Here is a 22263-nt window from a genome sequence, read left to right as displayed (position 1 = left end):
GACAGCTGAATATTACAACCATAAACATGGTGAGTACCCACGAGCAAGAGAGCTCCACAACTCCTCAAAGGAGAAGGCAGGAAAGCCTTAATGATCCAGCTAGTGTACAGCTGCATGGAGCACAACAAATGCCTTTTGAGCAGGCCACACATGAAGCTACAACTGAGCTCAACGGTGATACTAGTTCTAGCAGTGAGTCAGATGATGCTACTATGTTGAATGCACAACTTGCCAGTGCAGTGACTGCTTTGACTCAGCTGGCTCAAAATTTGGCTCAGATTGTGCAAACAAATGCCAAGAAGAAGAAGAAATCAAGAAATCACAAGCACGGAAAGAGTGAGTACACACATGCATCAGCTTCTCATGGCGGACCGCACACATGCATCAGTTTCCCATGAGGGACAGCCATCAAAAATGACTCAGAAAGTGACTTCCAAGAGAGAGGAATCGCCCAAAAGAGCACTTGAGAAAGAGGTACAAAAAGTACATCCAGTACAACAGTATGAGCAGCCAGCACAAGGCCTTGGTTTGGGTATTTCTACTCCTCAAAATAATAATGTGCAGTCCATAAATGTGGCTCAACCACCTCAGCCATATATGAGGCAGCAACCTGAATATTTTGGTACAGATTCTATCTTTGATGCTATGTTGATTTCACCGCCAATTGGGCATAGAAAGCAAGCCATGTATGACAATGTGGGAATGCAGCCAGGCATGCAAGCCACAGCATATGCTCCCATGCCTAATGTTCAGCCAAGCATGGCTCTCCCTAGTGAAGGGAATGCTGCAAATATACAGCCATCTTTGGGACAGCCAATATCAAATGTATATAAAGAATTTAAGGATGGTGGTTCTCATGTCAAGTTTGATACATATAATGGAGTACAGGACAGGTACAAAGCCCTCACATTCCTTCAACAGTTTGATGCTGCATTTCTTGGGGGTTTGTTTACAGAAGCATCCAAGATGAGGAAGGTTGCCACATTTTTGAAAGGCAATGCACTTAAGTGGTACACTAACCTTATGCTTCATGGAGATGCACCTGCTACTTGGCTGGAATTTAAGCAAGTTCTCTTCTACTTGGCTTACTCCAACTTTTGAAGTTGAAGTACTTTCACACTGGCATGACTTGTCATACAAACTTTGCAAGAATCTTGATGATTACACCCAGAGCTTTTGGGATGTTTTGCTGCCATTGAGCTCTTACAGGCATGTTTCTTTGAAAGAGCAAATAGAGAGGTACTGTTGTGGACTGCCTAGTGAGCTACGTGATTATTGCATCAAAACCAAGGTGGGTTCTATGACTCAATTAATTGAGAATGCAATTGGGCATTGGCTACTATGTCCTCTTGGCGATTGAGGACTTGGTTCAAGTTTTCAGGGCTTGGTGAGTTGTGATTTTGCTACTGCAATTTCTTTTTGCCATAAGCTATTGGTTGGCCTCGTGTGCCGCCTCTTTCTTGGCTCGCAGGTGCCCAGGCAGAGCTACATGAGTCATTCTTTGGTTGGGTACTTTGCTGATTTTATTTTGGAGCTTTGAAAAGCTTTGTGAATGCCATCTGGAAACCACTCAAAGAGAGTGCAGCTGGGGTGCAATGTGATTGCATCTGGACAGCCAATGGAATTGCACTCGGAAAAGAGAATGCCTTTGGGTTGAGCCTATGGGTTAAGTGCACTTATGTGATGGTGTTCTATGCTTGAAAGCCTTGCGAAGGCTTAGTGAATTGGGGTTGCGTGCTCAGTTGCAGGGAAGGTCTCCCAGATGCAACTTGTAATCATTTCACTGTGAAATATAAAGAAATACCGAAAGGGGCGCCACGGTGTTTGGGGCCAATCGGGGGCACTTGTCTATGTCTATTGAGCAGGGGCATTCTAGCCTCCATCCCTTTTTCAGTGGTTTTGTTTGTGAACAAATGGGTAAATGCCAAATGGTGATCATGCAATGGTTAATGGTTGTGATATATGCTTTGTGAGTTGTAAATAAGTGCTGAAGTAATTAAAGGTTTAGTTCCACTGCCCTCTGAATGATTAGAGGCTGGTTTCATTTATTAAGCCCACGCTTGGACTTTTAAAACCAAAGTTGTCACGGTCTTGTAGTACATTAAAGTACTTAGAATTTCACGCCCTCGTGACATACCCCTCTCTTGAAACAGCAAACCACAGTTTGCTGCCCCAAAACACAGGAGCGAGCATGAAATATACCATAAAAGAGTATACAAGAAAGCCGCAGCTATAGTATACAGAGACAGTGAAAATATGGCTAGGAGAGGCATGCATCCATCCATATATACTGCTCAAAATCTATGTGATCCTCGGCGATCAATAGTCAAGATGCATCAATATCATGAAGTCTCACAGCAGAAATACTGTCAGGTCAGTATCTCGGATGAAACATACAGTGTCATCAAGCGACCTCATGAAATCACAGTGAGCCCGTCTGTACTGAGGGAGTGGAGGTGCTACCCCCCTCCACTCCCTCAGTACCTTGCCATACTCCTTCTCGACTTTGAGAAGGCGTACGACAGGGTAGACTGGCCCAGTACAGTGGCCAGCACCTTGCCATACTGAGAAGGCGTACGACAGGGTAGACTGGTCCTTCTTGGAAGGTACACTCTCTCGGTTCAGTTTCCCGGACGAGTGGATCAGAGGTATTGCTAGCCTCTACAGGTCGGCCTCCAGTCGGGTTATCATCAACGGCAAGATGGGGGAGAGATTCACACTCGAACGCTTGGTGCGTCAGGGCTGTCCGCTAGCGCCCTACCTCTTCCTATTTTTTGCGGAGGCCATGACCCACTTCCTTCGAGCCCGTACCACTGGTCTTCGCGGGATGCGTCTCCCTATTCAGGACGATGCAGAACTTCTCGACTCCGAGTATGCAGACGACACAGCCCTATATGTGCAGGATGATGTCGAGTCAGTGGAGCGAGTGAGACTGTCCCTAGAGATTTTTTGCCTTGCGTCTGGGGCGAAAATCAACCGGCATAAGTCAGTTGGTTTTCTTACGGATCCGGGAGCCAGCTCACAGTGGGGTATTTTCCTGGGGTTTCGCTGGATCCCTAGAGGACAGACGACACGTTACTTGGGATTCCAAGTAGGCTTGGACATCATGCCGGCTCAGCAGTTCTTGCCGGTCCTAGCCTCCATACGACGAAAGCTTGCTTTCTGGAGCACGGCTCGGCTATTCTTGGCAGGCAGGGCCCTTGTGGTCAACCAGGTCCTTCTTGCCACTGCTTGGTATGTGGCCTCTTGCTGGTGCTTCTCGAGATCATGTGTAGCCCAGTTGAGGAGACTGGTGCAAAACTTCCTATGGTCTGGTTCAGACGGTTCCGGCACCACCAGAGCCAGGGTCGCCTGGCAGATGGTCATTCTCCCCTAGACAGAGGGCGTCCTCGGCATCATAGATCCAGGACTGCAGAGTCAGGCACTTCTTGGCAAGTTAGTCATCCACGGTCTGACCCCAGGAGGGCAGACGTGGAAGCTCTTGCTACAGCATGGTCTCAGCGCGTGTACCCCCCAGAGAGGGGGTGTTTGGCAGCCTTCTATCCGGTGGATCTTCACTTCTGCCCCTTTGACTCAGCCTCGTTCCCCCTTCCTCCGTAGCGTCGTCTCGGTCTGGAGGAAGTTGCGACACAGCCTCTCCCAGATTCCCCCTAGCTGTCCAGAGGAGATAGACAGACAGCCCCTGATCTATAGCAGCCAGGTGATAGATGATACAGGTCGCCAGCTTGGAGAGAGATCCCATATCCCTTGGGCGCTCTGGGCGCGTGGGCCCGCGCGCTCGCTCCGAGTTTGGAGGGACGTCTACAGCCAGCTGAGCCCAGGCGAGTTGGCAGTAGCAGTAGGTACGGCACTTGGGATCCAGGCTCGGTGAGCAGAGATTGATGCTGCCATTCTTGCAGGTTGGAGGATTCCCATGGTCACAAGACAGCTTTTCCCGGGAGATGAGAGGTGGCTAGGACAGTTCACTCCACGAGGCATTCCTTTGGTGGTTGCAGGCCTTTTCTTGGACTCCTCGATACACTTCTTCTCCATCGCCGATGATAGCCGCCTACAGAGCGGAGAGGCCGTGATCGACCCCTAGCTTCCCTGGTAGCGCCTTCGCATTGTAGGGCTGCAAGGGAAGACGTGGCATATAGACCCCCTGATTATGCAGGACCAGGATTGGAGACTCTGGATATGGGAGGGCCGTTCCTTGACAGAGGTGGAGTGGGACCCAGGGGAGTGGCGCTGGCCACCATTGGAGTCCTCAGAGAATCCTACCCCCTTCTTCTCTTACAGTGCGCGTACGGGTAGGCGTGCTGTTGGGGCTCTCCAGCGCGGGCTACCCACACAGGCACATAGTTGGTATGCCCAGGGGATATCTCTGGTCTTTCTTCGCACTTTCTGGAAGACTCTCTGGGCTAGTTGGCGGCCGAGGAAGATCTCTTACTTCCTTTGGATGGTGGCACACAAGGGTCTACCAGTTGGCAGCTGGCTGAGGCAGATGGGGCAGGAGGGGCACTGCCAGATGTGTTTTCAGGAGGAGTCCCTGAAGCACTGCCTTTGGAGCTGCTCGCATGCGCAGACAGTTTGAAAGGGAGTCAGCGGATCTTAGCGAGGGCTGCACCCGAGCTAGGACCGATCACTTGGGGAGCCGTTTGCTGGTGCAGCATTGAGATGGGACATCACTTGGCTTATGAGTTCTCTAGACAGGATCCCGTCTTTTTCATCACCAGGCCACCTGGGCATACATGGACAGCTTCCCTTGGCATCTGACAGAGACAGATGCAGGAGCGATGACTCGGCACCCAGTTTGGGAGATCATAGGGAGCATTGCGGGCTGGCATATCTGGACTTCCAGATGTGCGCAGACCGTAGGAGATCAGACTTCTTGTGCTACCCAGACCCTAGCAGACATTTGGAGCACGACCCGCTGGCCTTTAGGCCTTCTTGTACTCTCGCTTTCAAGTAATATAACTAGCACTACTTTTTGCGCAAAAAAAATAAAGCTGCTCTATACTCGGCCTCATAGCTAGAAGTAGCGACTGTAGTCTGCTTCTTGCTGAACCAAGAGATGCATGAAGTACCAAGCATGAAACAGTTGCCACTATGCGACACACGGGTGTCTGAAGAGCCAGCCCAATCACTATCAGTGAATCCATGCATAACAAGTGAAGAATTATCCCATAAAGAAGGCCCAAATGCTGAATGCCTTTGAGATACCTGAAGACATGCTTCACAGCCTGCCAATGGTGCGCAGAGGGGTTGTGCATATATATCCGCTCAAATATGAGACAACATACTGAAGATTTGGTCTAATATGTCTTAGGTAAATCAAACAACCAATTGCCTGCTGATAGAGAGTGACATCACATGTACCGCTGCCATCCTCAGAAGAGAAGTGAAAACCAGGCTCTAATGGTGTGGATACTGGCTTGCAATCCTCAAAGTGAAAATGCTGCAAAAGCTATCTAATATACTGGGATTGTGACATCAGAATGCCCCCCTCACTGCTAGCAAATTGAATGCCCAAATAGTAATGCAAAAGACCAAGATCAGACCTAGCAAATGTCTTCTGCAAGGCAAGCTTAAAAGCTGCAATTTGCTCAGCATGTGTCCGTGTCACAAGCATGTCATCCACATAGAGGACTAAAATCAGCAAATCTGTCCCACTCTTATGGATGTATAGCTTCTGTAGGCCTATTCTGAAAGCCAAGTGTAAGCAAATGAGCATTTATTTTGGAATACCAAGCCCGGGGTGCCTGCTTCAATCCATAGAGGGCTTTCTTTAAGTGGCATACCTTACTTCTAGAACCTTCAACCTCAAAGCCAGGAGGTTGGGAAACATAGACCTCTTCTGCAAATGCCCATGAAGAAAAGATGTCTTAATATCAAGTTGATGTACCTCCCAATAAAAGTGGGGGGCAAAGGCAATAACAATATGAATAGTAGTGATCTTGGAAGTGGGGGTAAAAGTCTTCTCAAACTCAATGCCTTGCTGCTGAGCGTAGCCCTTAGCAACAAGACGGGCTTTGTAACGGTCCACCAATCCCATAAACAACATGGGGGATTTGGGTGCATTGCATATAATGGTGGAAAAATGCTCTCTCTCATATCCCTCTCGGGACTTTTTAGGAGGAGAGAGAAACTACGTGGCTAAGGGGCGGGGAGTGGGATCCCTGCACCCAACGCTTCCCCGATTTTACACGTGGCAGCGTCTGTGGAGATTGACATTTCTTGTATTGGTGGACTTCTTGTCTTTGGGCTTCTCGCCCTTTCCTTTGCCCCAGGCCATAAAGGCTGTCTATTATTCTTCCTCGTAAAGCTTCGTTCTCTTTTTCTCTTCCAAAAGTACCGAACAACAAACCTCCTCAACTAGTAATGACTCTTTGCTATCTAACAAAGTAAGTGAAGTCACATAAACATCCCTAGGACTCTTGGATTCTTTTTCACGCAACCCAAGTGATCAGCTAAGGAGAAAAATGCTTGGTCTTGATATAGTCCTATGCTGTTCACATCCAATACAAGATTGTCTAAGCATTCTTTTTGTATAAATGCTGATGTGGGAGAGACAAAATTAAAATCGTATAGTATTCACAAGGAGTTGTAGCTTGAATCAAGACAATGTGGACTACTTTTTTATTAGCCTTCTCCTTTAGTGCTAGGCTTTGTCACGGCTGAGCCTGCCTTCAACTCCAGAGCAAAAACTCAGTATGAAGACCTTTGTGTAAATGGATGCTCAAGTATGTGTAGGTGTGTGAATTTGTATGTGTGAGAGCATACGCTTAATCTATGGTCTACATTCACTGTTCGGTGTTGATGAGGTTATGAGGGATTTCATAGTAGCTAGTCCTTGCTATGCATGATGGAATTTATGGTTTTCAACCTTATAAGTGACTATCATGAGATTTGAAGCTGCACTATGTATTGTGTTTTTAGAGGATGAGTTTGGGCATGTTCCTGGATTCATCTAGATATATCCAGAGGGCAAATATTGTTTTCCACGGTCATCTGGTTGCCACCAATTTGGTAGATGCATCTATGCAAAACCCCTCAACTTGAGGCACTGTCATCTCCTTTATTGGTGCCTTTTTGTTTAACAGAGGTAGGGAAATCTTTTTTATTTCTTCATATGAATTTGTTATTGCATTTTGAGAAGCTTGGTTTTGAACTTTGGTTGTTCCAGGATGCACCAATCAGTGAAGCTGGGGACGTAAATCATTCCAAGTTTATAGGTAAGTTCTTGGCCAGGATATTGGATTGACGTTTTTTGATAGTACACTAAAGAAAAAATAATTTGTTGAGGCTTCATGTGTGAGAGGCCACCGTTTCGATTTCAAAGCTTGGTTTCTTTCAGCCCATGTTTTTTGATGATGTTGCTTGTGGTGTGGCTTGTTAGGTGGTTATCCTCCTCCAATAAAAAAGGGATTGATCCAAATATGCATGTCCTCCCCCCTTATGGATGCCATTTTGAAAGGTTGGGAAAGCTTCAAAAAGTCTTCTCTAGGGATCCCTTTCCCGTTGGAGGAAGAGGTCGATAGACAGCCTATCGTGTGAAATGAATCAATTCATCATGATCTTGCCAGGCCCTCAGGCTTTTTTGGTTATATTCAATGGTACATGTAGGAAGGTGGGCTTGCTTCTTCTGTGAGCTCATGTAAAGCTTTCACAAGCCTTCTTGAGGAATACATATTTCAATTGGTCGTCACCTCAAAGAAAGTAGGAGGAAATTTCAACAAAAATTGATCCAGCCTACCCTTGGATTGCATCTGTGCCTAAGATAGGTAGTACACTATTTTCAGGTGGATGGGGGCCTTTTCAAGATAGGAATCCTGGTACAGGTCATAGGCCTCCGGCAAGGTACAGATGGGGATGCTTTGGTCTTTGATGTGCACTTCATGGCCAGGTCATAGTTATCAGGGAAACATCGGTCTCCTTCCTGGAACGTGGGAATGTTCTAAAGCCACATTCTTGAAACGTCCAGAATGTTCCCAAATTTTGTTTTTTCTCTCAAAAATTTTATCCTCATTTATTAGGGAAGTATTTAGTTATCCACATAGTAGAAGCATAGATTATGAAGCATTCCAAGTATGTGTTTTTCAATGTTCTAGACTTGAAATGGAGAGCTCAAAGCTGTAAAAGTTCATTTCTTTCATGTTCTAGTATAGTGTTATGTCGTATGATGACATATCGTATGATGTGTCATATGATGTGGCGTTCTCGTTCCCGTTTTGCACATCCCCCCTTCCTGAAAAGTTCTTGTACTCTGGCATCCAAATTTCTTGGAACGTTCTTGCTTCCTGATAACTATTGGGAAAGCTTTCTAGGTTCTGGATGCACACTTTGAGCAAGTGAAGATTGTTGGTCACATGGCGTAGTGTTTTATGGCTTTTAGCTTGTCTTTATACCCACGTTTGGAGAGCATCCCTCTTGGCTCTTGTAGAGTTTGGCTTCTATGGGGGTGTCCCCAGAAAGTACTGGCAGTGGGATTGCAGAGAATGGGTGTGGATTGATGCTGAAAATCAACAAAAGAGCTTCCCATTCTTTAGTACAATGTCAGCGATGCCATGAGCTTCCAACTTAGTATGGGGCGGACAGGTCAAGGTTGTTTAGAAGGCAATCATGGGACTTTTGTTTCCTTCCCCTTGCATCAGTTGGGTTTAGTGGCTTGGCTTTCTTTGGCTGGACCTCAAGTATTTTACAAGAGACATATGTCCTCAAGGGCTTTCTCGATTCGATGCCATTTGTTTTGATGTATGCTCTTTAGATGATGTTCCATTCTCTCACAATAGGCACAGATGCATTTGATGACTCCCAAGTCCCATTACATACCTTGGCCACTATACGGAGAGACACAATATATACTTTGATGGCCCTTTGGCTGAGTATGCAGGGATCTTCCAGGGCTGCTGTTGCTAGGAGGACTATTTTCCTCAGGGAATCAAGAGACCATCCTTTCTTTTTTAAGGTCCCTACAGGTTTGAGGTGGCTTTCAGCCTCAATCCTAGCTCTTTCGTTTGAGTAGGGTTTGACTCTCTTATGCTTTCTCATGCGGTGCATGGTGTATGTGATGCCTGCAGCACTTTGCTCTTTGGGGTTTTTTTTTCATACTTAATGGAAGTCTTTTTCATGAAAATATAAATATCTTCTCTAAAAATTTATGAGGTTATATGAAAATGATGGGAACACTTCCCCCTATGGATTCCTGCTCTTCTCATTTCAAGGGGCCAATATTGACCTTCTTAGTGTCTATGCCCTTAACATAAAGGGGGAATGGATCCTTTTTTCCAAAGGAATTGCTCTCTTAGGCCCCTATTGTGATTCCTAGTTCCTTGGTGGTGACTTCAACATGGTGGAGGTGCCCACAGATAAAAGAGGGGAAAGAAAAGATGGCCTTCATCCTCTTGAGAGAGCTTCTTGGGTGTTCTGTCCCTAACAAGACTAACTTGGGCCTATGCTTTACTAAAACTATCTTGAGCTCCTCTTCATCCTCTTGAGAGAGCTTCTTGGGTGTTATGTCCCTAACAAGACTAACTCGGGCCTATGCTTAACTAAAACTATTTAGCCCTAGTCCAAGCTAACCTTGGATCTTGGATTGGATCTAAGGTTAGTGCATGGTCGGAACATGAGGTTTGGAATGACCCAGGGTTGAGACTAGAGCTAGCATGGATGAGGTTTAGAGCTCGTAGATTGAGCTAGCTTGCTAAATGCATGGGTAAATAGGGCTAGCGTATGAATGGCATGGCTGAGCTAAATAAGGCAAAGCGTAGGCTCCCGTGTAAAGAAAAGCTTGCTAAATGCATGGGTAAATAGGGCTAGCCTATGAAGTAAGTAACTAGAATTCAAGCGTGGCCTAGAAATCTAAGCTTAGCAATCACCTCAATGAAAGCTCCCAGCCTATTTAGTTGTGCTGCTGTCTCTGCTAAAAAGTCTACTATCTGCTGCCTACTTTTTGTAATTTTGACCTTTGAGAGACAGAATGGAAGATTAATGTGCTATGCAATCACAGTGCCGAGTGGCTGTCCTATGCCTTTGCATTGTTGCAATACAACAGCAGGGCTGTCTCCAACAATCAAGCATTGTTGGGAGCTAAACATATTTGGACTGGTGAAACTGGCCTTAAGACCAGCAAAAAGGCGGTAGTAAACAAATACCCAGCCAATATTCTCACCTCAACAGGTCAGCAAGTATAGAACTAACGGATTGGGAGCTAGAATGCTCTTGCTCCGAAACAAAGACACAGATTGGCCCCCCAAAACTTGGCATCCCTTTTGGTATTTCAATTTTCTTTAATATATGGAAGTCCTTGTAAACAAGTTACACAATTCCTCTTGCATTTAGGGCATTTCACAACCCATTAGGCATCAATAACCCATTCATAGGGTGCTTGGAAAGCTTTCAGGATCCTTCCAGAGGATCATAGAGTTCGTTCAGTTAGTCACCTCAGAGGAAGTGCAGCCAGGCTGCAGCAGATAGATGCAGCCATACCAGTGGAGTGGATGGATACGGACCATTTTCTTATCTCGGAGTCCACCTGGATGGGCGATTTTACGAGGACAGGTATCCCTCTGTAGGTTATAGCCTTGCGGGATGCACATGAGGATACCCTTGTCTTTCAGGTTCATGCAGGAGGCAGACTTCACAGATCTTCAGAGGACATTCTCTTGGAGGCTCCTTTTCAGCCTATCAGGATTGCAGGATACATGGAGATCGGTAGAGACTCACAGTGGTATCTTGATCCAAACCTCGTTCTCCAGGCTCTTGGATCTTGGAGGCTTTGGTTGTATGGAGGTTCCCCTATTAGATCCTTGCAGTGGGATCCAGGGGAATGGGAGTGGATAGATGAAGTTGATCGAGAGAAGAGCATCCCCTTCTTTCGTTACACGGTTAGAAATGCCAGGAGATTACAGCTTAGTTGGAGAGGTTGGACTCTAGAGCTCCTCATTGGGATACTTTTCAGATTTCTGCAGAGATGCAGAAAAACTTTTGGAGGAGACTTTGGAAATCCCTCAAGAATAGGAAAATCACGTTATTCATTTGGCTTTCTATTCATGGAGGGATTGCAGTGAACCTGTGGAGATCCAGGTTCGGGGCTGACCCTACATGTCCTCAATGTCACAACGGTTGAGTCAGTGCAGCACTGCCTTTGGGAGTGCACACAGGCGAGAACGATTTGAAAGGGTGTTGCTAGGATACTTTGCATTTTTCATAGAGCACCCCCCTTCTTGACCTGGGGATCAGTGCTTGGTTGTCACTCACTGGTCCACAGGCTTTCTTCGAGGGACATGACACGGACACAGCTTTCTTTGTTCGACGACACCTTGTAGAGTCATGTTTCCTCTGGGATGTTCCGTTTACTCCATTTAGAGCTCCCCATGCTTCTGTAGACATATCTTGGGAGATTCTGGCTAGTATTACAGCATGGCATATTTGGAGAACCAGATGTACAGAGGCTTTGGAGGACTCCCAAGTTCACCCTTCTCAGACTATGGCCATTATCTGGGCAGATACTACACACACTTGGATGGCCATTTGGGCAAACATTCAGGGAACCTCCAGGACTGCTACTGCTAGGAGGGTTGCTTTTCTCAGAGTTTGGAGGGGTTCTCCTTTCTTCTCTGATTCTCCTTTAGGGATGAGGTGGCATTTTCAGCCGCCATCTAGGATTTTTGTTTGGTCATTCTGAGCTGTTTTTTCTCATGCTTGACATGATGTGCTCCCGCACTTGAGCTTGCTTTGCGGTTTTTATTCATACTTAATGAAGTACTTTTCTTGCAAAAAAAAAAAAAAAACCATGCATAATTCCGTCTTGTGCTCTGCTCTCAATAGGCATCCATTACTGTTCCAGATTGCTTGCACTCAGCTTCTAGCAACCCATACTGGGTCATACAAAGCCCCACAACTGTCACTAGTGCCTTCTTGGCCACTTATATGTTCGAAGCAGCGATAGAAAATTACACAGCCAGCATCCATGGAAGCTTGAACAAAGGATAAAACTATCAATTGTGAGTCCCTCTGCACCACACAGTCCCTCCAAACTTAGCCCGCTCTCTAACCCGTAGTTAACTGGAGCGTCTCCTTGTGACCAGCCAAGCTCCCAAGCCAATTCGCCATCGTAGCTTTAGCCTTGAGGCCTTCTTCCAAGATAGGTCGTCAAGGGATCACCTGTAGACCAACCTGCTCTCCAAGTGCATAGCTACGATGCAAAGCCAATGCCTTTATGACCAGCCACACGCCGACACAGCATGAGACATGCGCTATGCAACAAGCCCACGTTGACCACTCAGCTCGTGACCGCCAGCCAGCCCCTCACGTAACGATCTACAGGTGCTAGGCATAGCTTTTTGGGTAGGTTGGCTCCCATGCTTGACTCGTGACTAGCCCGTGAGCCCTCCTGGCTCTCGCGCCCAAAATGCAATCAGCCCTCAAGCTGTAGTGGTCAGCCTTTGCTCCCGAAACGATGGCCCCGACCAGCTCATCAAGGTCTGGCATGGGTGGAATCACCACTAGTCTTCAAGCCACCCTCTACAGATGGAATCGCGATTTGAAGCAAAAACTGCCATCAGCTTGTCGGAATTTTTTACTCCATGCCCACACGTCATGATTCCCCCCCTGTCATGTCCATTTGCATGCACGTAAGAACTTTGGAAATGGAAACTTCCACGTGGCAATCCACATTTTCATTTGCCCTTTAGCCCCTCTTTGGACCACTCCAAAGGTCGATGCAATTAATACGAAGGGCCCTTTGTCCTCTCTTTGGAACACTCCCAAGGCCCAAACAATTTATTCACTCCCAAGGCACATTTAATTCCTAAGGGGACTTTACAACCCAAGGCCTTGCCCGCATGTAGGCTAAAGGTGTTTGCACCTAAATTTCACATTCTCAGTTAGAAATTCATGTCCTCGTGACATACTGCCCTCTTGAAAAATGGCAGGCGACCTCAATTGCATCTAAGTGTGGCAAAGTCATCCATAAACGCAAATACATGTAGGTGTGCCATCACAAGCATGTTTCAACATGTATTGCAAAACCTATGTGTCATATATGATTTTCAGAGCCTAGGATAGCAAACCATAAGCATGCAAAAAATATCTCATAGTGACGAGTGCAGTGATCAAAGAAGTCTCAAGGCATATATACCGTCAAGAAGCAATATCTTGGGTGAAGCATACAATGTCACCAAGCGACCTCTAGATATTTGAGCTTGTTTGTACCAAAGCGATGGAGGTACTAACCCCCTCTTGAGCATCAGGCAATGCTCTAGACCTATGCTCAGCAGCCTAAACGAAAGCTGGCTCAAGCTGAAAAGCTTCTAGGTAAAGTTGCAACAATAGGTGTATCTTCCAGATCACCCTCTTCCAGCCACTTCGCATGCAATGGTAAATAATTTTGAAACTTCACCAGATAGCGATGGGAAACTTTACCTTTGACTTTCCTTTCCTTATGTGTCAATATTTGCTTTGGAACTGGAATCTCATCAAGTTCCTCAACCTCTAGCTGCATCTCAGAAGGCATATCCTCTGGCACATTTCCCTGAAAAGGCTTGAGAAGACTCACATGAAAAGCATTGTGAATCCTCCAATGATCTGGTAGGTTCAACCTGTAAGCTACGTTATTGATCTTCTCTGAAACTTGGAAAGGTTCATAGTAGCTCATACTCCTTGGGGAACAACCGGCCTTTGCCCCTCTATTTCTCAGCTCTGCCTTTTGAAAACACAAAAGAAGCCAATCACCCTTTGCAAACTCTTGTGCGTGGCGGTGATGATGATCAGCTGCTTTCTTTTGCTTTTTCTGAGTCTTCTGGAGAGCTTTGCTTGACTCTTTGATATGCTACATCCATGCGCTCAACGTACTTCCACAATCTCAAAAGGAGGTTTACCCGTGGAAGTATGCACGTGTTGCTATAAGCAAACTCCACCAAAGGCAAATACTGTTCCCATTGTGTCTTATGCTCAGACACATAGCCTTTTAAAAGATCAAGCACAATGGAATTAGCCTCTTCTGACTACCGATCTGTTTGTGGATGAAAAGAAGATGACAACTTCAAAGTAGTGCCTTTTGATAATATTTTGTCCCCAACCTGAAATTTCAAAACTCACTAGAAGATAAAGCTACGTGAGCTGCAGCTCCTCCCCGTACACCCCTTGCTGCCCTCTCTCAGCCCCTCCCTCCTCCCTCAGTCCCTACCCCCGCCTCCCTCAGCCCCCCTCTCCGCTTCCCTACCCCCACCCCTACCCCCGCCTCCTTCAGCCCCTCTCCTCGCCTCCCTACCCCCACCCCTAGCCTCACCCCTCCTCCCTCAGCCCCTCTCCCTGCCTCCCTTCCCCCGCCCCTCTCTATCCCCTCCTCCCAGTCTCTTCACAGCGCCCCCCCGCCCCCCCGCCTCCTAGCCTCTCTTCTCCTCCTCTCTCTTCTCCTACCCCCTTTCCTAGCCTCTTCCCCCCTCCACCTCTCTACTCCTACCCCTAGTCCTAGACTCTTTTCCCCTCCTTTAGCCTTCTTCATCCCCCTCTCTCCCCTCAGCCTTCACCCTCTCCTCCCCTTTCTCTGTTCTAGCAGCATTTTTACGGACGGAGCTTAACAGTGTTCGAGTCGGCCTTTCCACCTCGATTGAGGATGGCTTAGCCTTCAGCCAATCCTCACCCGCTTCCATCGGCTGCGAAAACCATCACATTCTCAAAAGACGGAGTTGCAACAGCTCAAAAAAGATACAAAGTAGGAGAGTTCGACATCACTCTTTGCTCGCATCCATGGGTCCCACCCCTCCAGGTTACAGGTAAAGAACTGCCGCTTTACCTGGAGACCTCGTAGTGCACCTCACAGATGTTCGTCTGCTTGGTCAATTTCTTGATGCCCTTGTCGTTGGGCTTCGACTCTGTGGAGGAGGATAGCCGGACGACTTCACTCTTCCTCAGATTCCCGGACTCTCTCAGGTGTAACATTGACTCTTATCTTCCATTGGAGCTGCTTTGGGGATGGTCACCGAGATCCCCCCCCTCCTTGGGAGGCCTTCTTTGGCAACAGAGGCAATCAGATCGAACGGGGTACCACGTGTTAGGGCCATTGTCTCCGACCCTAACATGATGGATGGCCACATCATGCTCTAGCATCCAAATGGCTCATTCTTTTGGTAGAGTGTCGAGATCATTGGTAGACAGGATCAGCGTAGGATCTGTAGGACCCCTGGGCACTTTGCCAGAGATTGCCCAAGAAAAGAGAAAAAAGAAAAGGCCTAAAAGGTCCACAGGTGTAGCGCCTCATAGCACCACCTCGGCTAGACCTACTTCACGATCTACTACACATCCTACCACTTCTCGCGCTGCTGGACCTTCCATCTCCTGCCCAGGACCATTGGCTACAGTCTCTTGTCCTAGACCTTCTTCTATAGCGCGATTAGAACTGTCAGCACATCCTGTTCCAGTCATCTTCCTTTGGGTGCCAGTCAGAGTTGAGCCAGTTCCACCTCAGGAAGCTACTGATGGTGCCATAGGACCCTTCCTAGCAGGCATGAGATATTCCTGTCTAAGTTTCTAATGCTGATGTGGTTGCTCTTGTCCCCTCAGATATTCATGTGAAGGAGCTTCCTTTGATGGAGCAATTTGTTGCCGAAACCCATGCCTTACCTCATGCTAATGCTACTTATATGGCCGAGCTTCATCAGTGCCCCCCTTTCTCTTGTGCTCCTCTTTATTCACCACTTGATAGAGGCAAGGGATCATTGCTTCTACTCCACCTTTCGAAGGGATCCTCCGCACCCCTGTGCCAGATGCATCACTGAGGAATTCTTTTGCAGTTCTGGCAGACATGGAATAGTTTGAGTTAGAGGAGGAGTTATTGACAAAAATTTTAACGTAATGCTTTGTCTCTGCTTATATCGACATACGTTGCTTTTAAAGTAAAAAGTGTCAATGAACAACATCGAGAAAGAGGCTAATGGTTGTAGTGAGTTGGTCACCGAGGAATTCTTTTGCAGTTCTGGCAGACATGGAATAGTTTGAGTTAGAGGAGGAGTTATTGACAAAAATTTTAACGTAATGCTTTGTCTCTGCTTATATCGACATACGTTGCTTTTAAAGTAAAAAGTGTCAATGAACAACATCGAGAAAGAGGCTAGTGGTTGTAGTGAGTTGGTCTGCGAATAAGTCTAAGCATGAGGAAAAGAGTGACATCATATTTTATGTGGAAATTTTCTTACCTATGCAGCTTGTGCATCATCTTGGTTACCCTTTGGGGTGGATAGTCACTTGCCGCCAAAAAACATGACAATAAGGCTAGGTGCTTATCAAGTTGAAAAAGAAATTGGAAAACTACAAGTTGGTTACCTAGCCATTAGAGGTATGTTTTCACATCTACCTTTGGGAAGCAAGTTATTCAGATCACCTTGGATAGAGATTCCTCTTCTGCAGGTGTGGGAGTGCTTTTCCCAATTGACTTCCTCCTCTTGATAGGAGGAATTTTTCCCAGGAGAGGGGTGTCTCTGCCACCAGGTTGAGGTAAGTTTTTTTATCTGGCCTCCTCTCACCGATGAGGATTGTTAGTTGGAACGTTTAGGGTCTTGCAGGTGTACCTCACCCCTGCCGTGGGCAGCTGATCTGTAACCAACTTTATCCAGGTGTTACTGGGGACCCCATTGATATTCTTATGATTCAGGAATACAAAACTAGATGTCAGGGATTGTGCCAAGTTGGGTAAGCTTCTCTCAGGGCATACTTTTTGGTAACCTGCCTTGGGCACTAGGGGAGGTACTTGCATTTTTTTCCTTCTTCAATGCTCCCCTTGGTGATTGGACATGGGATCATAGTTCCCCCTAGAGCTCAGTGGATCATTCTTTTGATTGGTGGGCGTAAGGTTGGTTTTTGAAACCTTTATGTCCCCAATTCAAGAGCGGATCATGTCCTTTTATGGAAGGAGCTGCTTTCTTGGTCTTGCGTTGCGGAGTCTTGGATCATCGGGGGTGATTTCAACATGGGTGCCCACAGACAAAAGAGGAGGTAGGAAAGGTGTCATCCACTCCCTAGAGAGAGCAGCCGGGGATGCCTTCCTTTTTCGGTACAGTGGCAGAGATGCTTGGCATGATGATGCTTGGTTGAATAGGAGATTGTAGATGCCGATCCTTGCATGGATTAACACAACCGCTCTGCCAGAATCAGGATTGCAAATGCCTTCTACGCAAAGGAGGGCCTCGCAGAGGCTGTTTTGTGGACTTGGGTATCTCACATGCATGAGGGGCGGCTTTTCCTGTCAGATGTAGTTACAGCCCTCATAGATATTAGCGACCTTTATCATTCAACTGCTCGTACGAGGAGAGGTGAGATTCTCAGGTGAGAGATGGGTATCTGCCAGTAGTTGGCTGCTCTTCAAAGGGAAGAGAAGAAGAGACCTACAGATGCTTGGGTTCAAGAGCGCCTTGCTGCAGCAAGGGCTCAGTAGCAGTCATTGTTATATCAGAGAGCAGAGTATCCTTTCATGCCAGAGAGTCATTTTGGACTCAGATGGGAGGTAGCGTCAACAAGCACTTCTTCTCTACTCTTGGCCCTAGACATAGTAAGGAGAGCGTTTCATGGCTTGTTGACTCAAACAGAGTTTTACAGACACATCCAGATGCCGTCTTCTTGCAGGTAGCCACAGATTTCTATGCCTCCCTTCTTACAGCAGATCTTGACACACAGGCTAGAGATGATGCTCGAGTTGTTATTTGGCAGCACTTACCTCTGTTGGTGACTGGATAGTCTCACTTAATGCACCATTCACCAACATCGAGTTCGGGACTGCTCTCTCTTCACTTCACAAGGGCAAGTGCCCTGGTTCAGATGGGCGTATCCCCTCTTTCTTTATTTCATTTTGGGATCAGATTGGGGATCACATTACCTCAACCGTGCAGGGCGTTTGGGACTCGGGTGAGATGCCAGACTCAATTACGGAGGGCCTCATTTATCTTATCCCAAAAGGGGGATGCAGGAATTTAGTGTCTCAGTGGAGACCGATCACAGAGTCCACTTGGTCGGGAGCCTTCACGGGCACAGTTGTTCCTTTACAGGTTATTGCCTTACAGGATGCACATGAGGAGAGCCTTGTCTTTGATGTTTTGTTGGGAGGCAGACTTCTCAAATCTTCAAAAGATATTCTTTTGGAGGCTGCCTTTCAGCCTGTTAGGATTGCAGGTTACATAGAGTGGGGCACAAACTCACAGTGGTATCTTGATCCTGACCCCGTTCTCCTAGCACTTGGGTCTTGGAGACTCTAGTTATATGGTGGTTCCTCCATCAGGTTGTTGCAGTGGGACCTAGGGGAGTGGGAATGGATTTATGAAGGGCACCGGAAAAGAGTATTCCCTTCTTTCGTTACACAGTTAGAAATGTTAGGAGATTTCAGCCTAGCAGTAGAGGTTGGAGACCCTCCAGAGCTCCTCATTGGAATAGTTTTCAGATTTCTGTAGAGGTGCAGAAAAACTTTTGGAGGAGGCTCTGGAAATCCCTTAGAAATAGAAAACTCTCTCTCTTATTTTGGCTTTCTATTCAAGGAGGAATTGTAGTGAGCTTGTGGAGATCCAAGTTCGGGGCTGATCCTACTTGTCCTTGTTGCCACGCATCAGTTGAATCAGTTCAGCATTGCCTCTAGGAGTGTAGAAAGGCGTGGACGATTTGGAAGGGCGTTGCCTGGATTCTTTGCATATTTCATAGAGCACCCTTTTTCATGAGTTGGGGATCAGTGGCATGGATCTCTTATTGGCCCTCAGGTGTTTTTCGATGGACATGACTTAGATTCGGCCTTAATTATATGACGACACTCTTTGGAGTCATGCTCTCTCCTAGATGTTCCTTTTACTCCTTTCAGAGCTGTTCATGCCTCGGTAGATACATCTTGGGAGATTCTGGCTAGCATTGCTACTTGGCATACTTGGAGGACCAGATGTACGGAGGCAATGGAGGGTTCGCAGGTTTACCCTTCCTAGTCTATGGCTAGTATATGGACTAATACTATACACACATTGATGGGCATCTGAGTGAGCATGCATGGATGCTCCAGAGCAGCTACAACCAAGAGAGATACTTTTTTCAGAGTTTGGAGAGGATCTTCATTCTTCTCTTAGTCTTCTTGAGGATTGAGGTGGTATTTTCAGCCTCCACCTTGGGATTTTGTTAGCTCCTTTTGAGCTGTTTTTGGTCTCATGCATGACATGATGTACTCCCGCATTTGAGCTTGCTCTTGCGGCTTTCATTCATACTTAATGAAGTAATCTTTTTGAAAATAAAATAAAATAATATTTTGTCCTTCCAGGAGGCCTTAGAGTGGGCTACATGTAACAATTGGTCGGGATATGGCTATTCTATTTCTTGATTTTGAGAAAACTTCTGAGAGAGTAGATTGGGATTTCTTGGAAGGTAAGCTCCCTATCCAGCACCTCCCCCATCATGCCTCAAGGGAAGTCACTAACCAAGGATGTCATAGTGGGATCCAAGAAATAGACTCATAGGCTCTGCCACAATAAATATAGAAGAAGAGTATGTATCGTTGCTAGGCTTATCTGGAAATCTGAAAACATGTTCCCTTTGGAACCCTTCATAAGAACTAGATTGTGGGCTAATCTGTAGAGAGAGGAAACCCCTATGATCCAAGGCTGTTTTCTGAATGCCTCTTACTACTTTCATATTGCCCTTGGGTAGTGGAAGTCTCTACTAATTTGCACAAATTCAACAGTTTTTGGATTAGGAATCATGACTTTTCTGATTGGGGTTCAGATTTTGGCTTTCTTTGGCTTCAAAGATGTTATCTTCTATTTATCTAGTTAGCAGGCACTTGGATCTCTCTCATACAACAATTTACTCCTGCGTTGGAGAGTATCATGAGAAAACTCCTCTTTTGGAGTTTAGCCAGGTTGGATCTTGCTTGCAAAGTGGTAGCCGTCAACCGTGTGTTTTGAGCCACTGCATGGTTTGTTTGCTCTTGTTGATATCACTAAAGGGAGTGCATTGCACATCTTAAGGGGCCTACTTAGGAAATCTCTTTGGAGTGGACTTGATGGGTCTGTAGATATTAGAGTGACATGATGGGTCCACAAATGCTAGAGCTAGAGTGTCTTGGTAGACCTTGATTCTTTTGATCTAGGAGGAAGGCTTAGCATCATTGTTCCAGGACACTCAATGGTGCAGGGCTTCGCTTTGTAAGCATGTTGTTAAACGATTGACAAGAGTCAATGACGTGGAGCAATGTTCCATAGCTCTTTTGACAGGCTGAATCAAGAGTCAATGAAGTGGATATGATGTTCCCATGCATGCACCACCGGACATGTCCTCTATGCCCAGGTTCACTACCTGTCACTTATTCACTACACATAATATACGGGCTGCACTCCTGCAACACAACGAGGAGGACAGGATCATGAGGGCCTACGGATTGAGCACTTTTGCACATGGACAGGAGGTCTTAGCCCCTGTTCTAGCATAGATGTTCAATCATGATGTATGCCACGGCTTCCCACCTGCTTGGAGTATTACCACTATTGTACCGATACACAAAGCATGAGACCCCATGGATGCTAATAAACTACCACACATTGGCTAAGATTTATGGACGGTACTAGAGAGGGAGATCAGCAGCAGTCATACAGAGGCTCGGGGGTAGTGGGCAAGAGGACAGGAAGGATTCCAGGGGCAGCATTCTGCTCTAGATCACATCTTCACTTTGAGGGCTATTACTGAGGAGGTGAAGTCCAGACACTAAAAAGTCTATGCTCGCTTTGTAGCCTTTTGAAAGGCATTCGATAACGTCACACGATCCCGCGTGATCAAGAGACGACAAGAGATACACATTCCAGAGACTTTGATTTGGGGTGTGATGGGCCTATATGAGTCCGTCAGAGGGAGAGTTCGTGCATGAGGAGGTTTATCAGATTGGGTCGAGATCACGATAGGGGTGAAGCAAGGTTGTCCCCTCTCACCGACTTTTTTTAGACTCTACATTGATGAGATCACATCCTTCATAGACGTTTAGGGGGCAAGGGATTACTACTAGCTGACCTCTTGATACAGATATTGCTACATGTTGATGACGTAGTCCTCAGATCATCTTCAACGGAGGGGCTACAGAGACATTTGGAGGCCCTAGAGGTGTTCTACAGAGAGAGAGACCTGACAATCAACCTTGAGAAGACAAAGGTTATGATCTTCAACACCTCACGTGCAATGCTTCATCGACATAGCTTCACTTACCGAGGTGAGCCAATGGAGATAGTGCAGTCCTACACATGGCATTAGTCTTCACAGGGCCCGTCTTCACGATGACTTAGGTAGCGAGGGCATGACTCACATGGGGACAAAGTGCTTTGGCCCAACTAGAGAGACAGTGCTTCCAGGGACATTTTCAGGATCACCGACGAAGGGCTGGCTCTTTCACACTTTGGTGCGGCTGGCTGCCATGCATGCAGCACCCTTCTGTGGGAGTGATCTCCCGATGACAAAGCGAGGGGCTAAATGTGATTATGGGGTGTAGGATGATTTGGAGTAAGCCTCAGTTCCACATGAGATAGCACATGCAGAGTTCGCCATGACACCTCTCCAGGTTGATGCCATCTTTCAGACAGTGACATTCATCCACAGAGTTTGGGACTTACCTCAGTGGAGACTACGGAGGTTGGCCCTAGAGTAATCGAGACGGGCGGAGTAGACATATGTATGATTTCTGCAGATCTTCCATACAGCCCTGCACCAATCTTCCGTACAGCACAAGTGTACGGCTGCTGCTCCTCCCCGGCCTTGTTGCAGCTCCCCCTCCCCGGCACTTAGGTCACCTAGTACTTTTAGTGTCTTATGACACCTAGTACTAGTGGTACCACTAGGACACTGTCCTAGGGTTTTCCTTTATTTTGTACTTTGTACTTTCATTTCATACTTGTTGATGTGACAGCTTTTAGCATTCTACTCCACATTTGTACGTCCTTCCACTTCCTTGAGCCTACAGTGGTATCAGAGCAGCTTCTTGCTCCTGGTGCTTCTTCCCCTCCTCTGCTTGCCCACCCTTGCATAGCTCCATGGAGGTGTCGTGCGTCATCTACATTTTGCATCGCCAACTGTGAGAACCGTTTGTATGATTTCTGCAGATCTTCCATACAGCCCTGCACCAATCTTCCGTACAGCACAAGTGTACGGCTGCTGCTCCTCCCCGGCCTTGTTGCAGCTCCCTCTCTCCTCAGCCTCTCTGCCCTCTACCCCTCTACCCCTTTCCCTTGCTGCCCTACTCCCCTAGCCTCTCCGCCCTTCCCTCTCCGCCTCACCCTCTCCTCCCTA

General features: G+C 46.8%; 1 protein-coding gene across 3 annotated transcripts in view; it reads left to right on the top strand.

Moving 5' to 3' along the window:
- Positions 1-22263, top strand: part of BGAL17 (beta-galactosidase 17) — a 202222-nt gene that overhangs the window by 87381 nt on the left and 92578 nt on the right. For all 3 annotated transcript variants that reach the window (XM_087374194.1, XM_087374193.1, XM_087374192.1), the window contains one exon: positions 7166-7214. In XM_087374194.1, the coding sequence (XP_087230320.1) occupies positions 7166-7214 (49 nt within the window). The remainder of the gene's footprint in view (positions 1-7165; positions 7215-22263) is intronic.

This window comes from Dipteris shenzhenensis, chromosome 4, assembly GCF_047967505.1.
Source record: "Dipteris shenzhenensis isolate YYH24624 ecotype China chromosome 4, Dip_SZ_1.0, whole genome shotgun sequence".
Lineage (NCBI taxonomy): Eukaryota > Viridiplantae > Streptophyta > Polypodiopsida > Gleicheniales > Dipteridaceae > Dipteris > Dipteris shenzhenensis.
The sequence above is the reverse complement of the archived record's forward strand: the minus strand, read 5'-3'. Positions and strand labels throughout refer to the sequence as shown.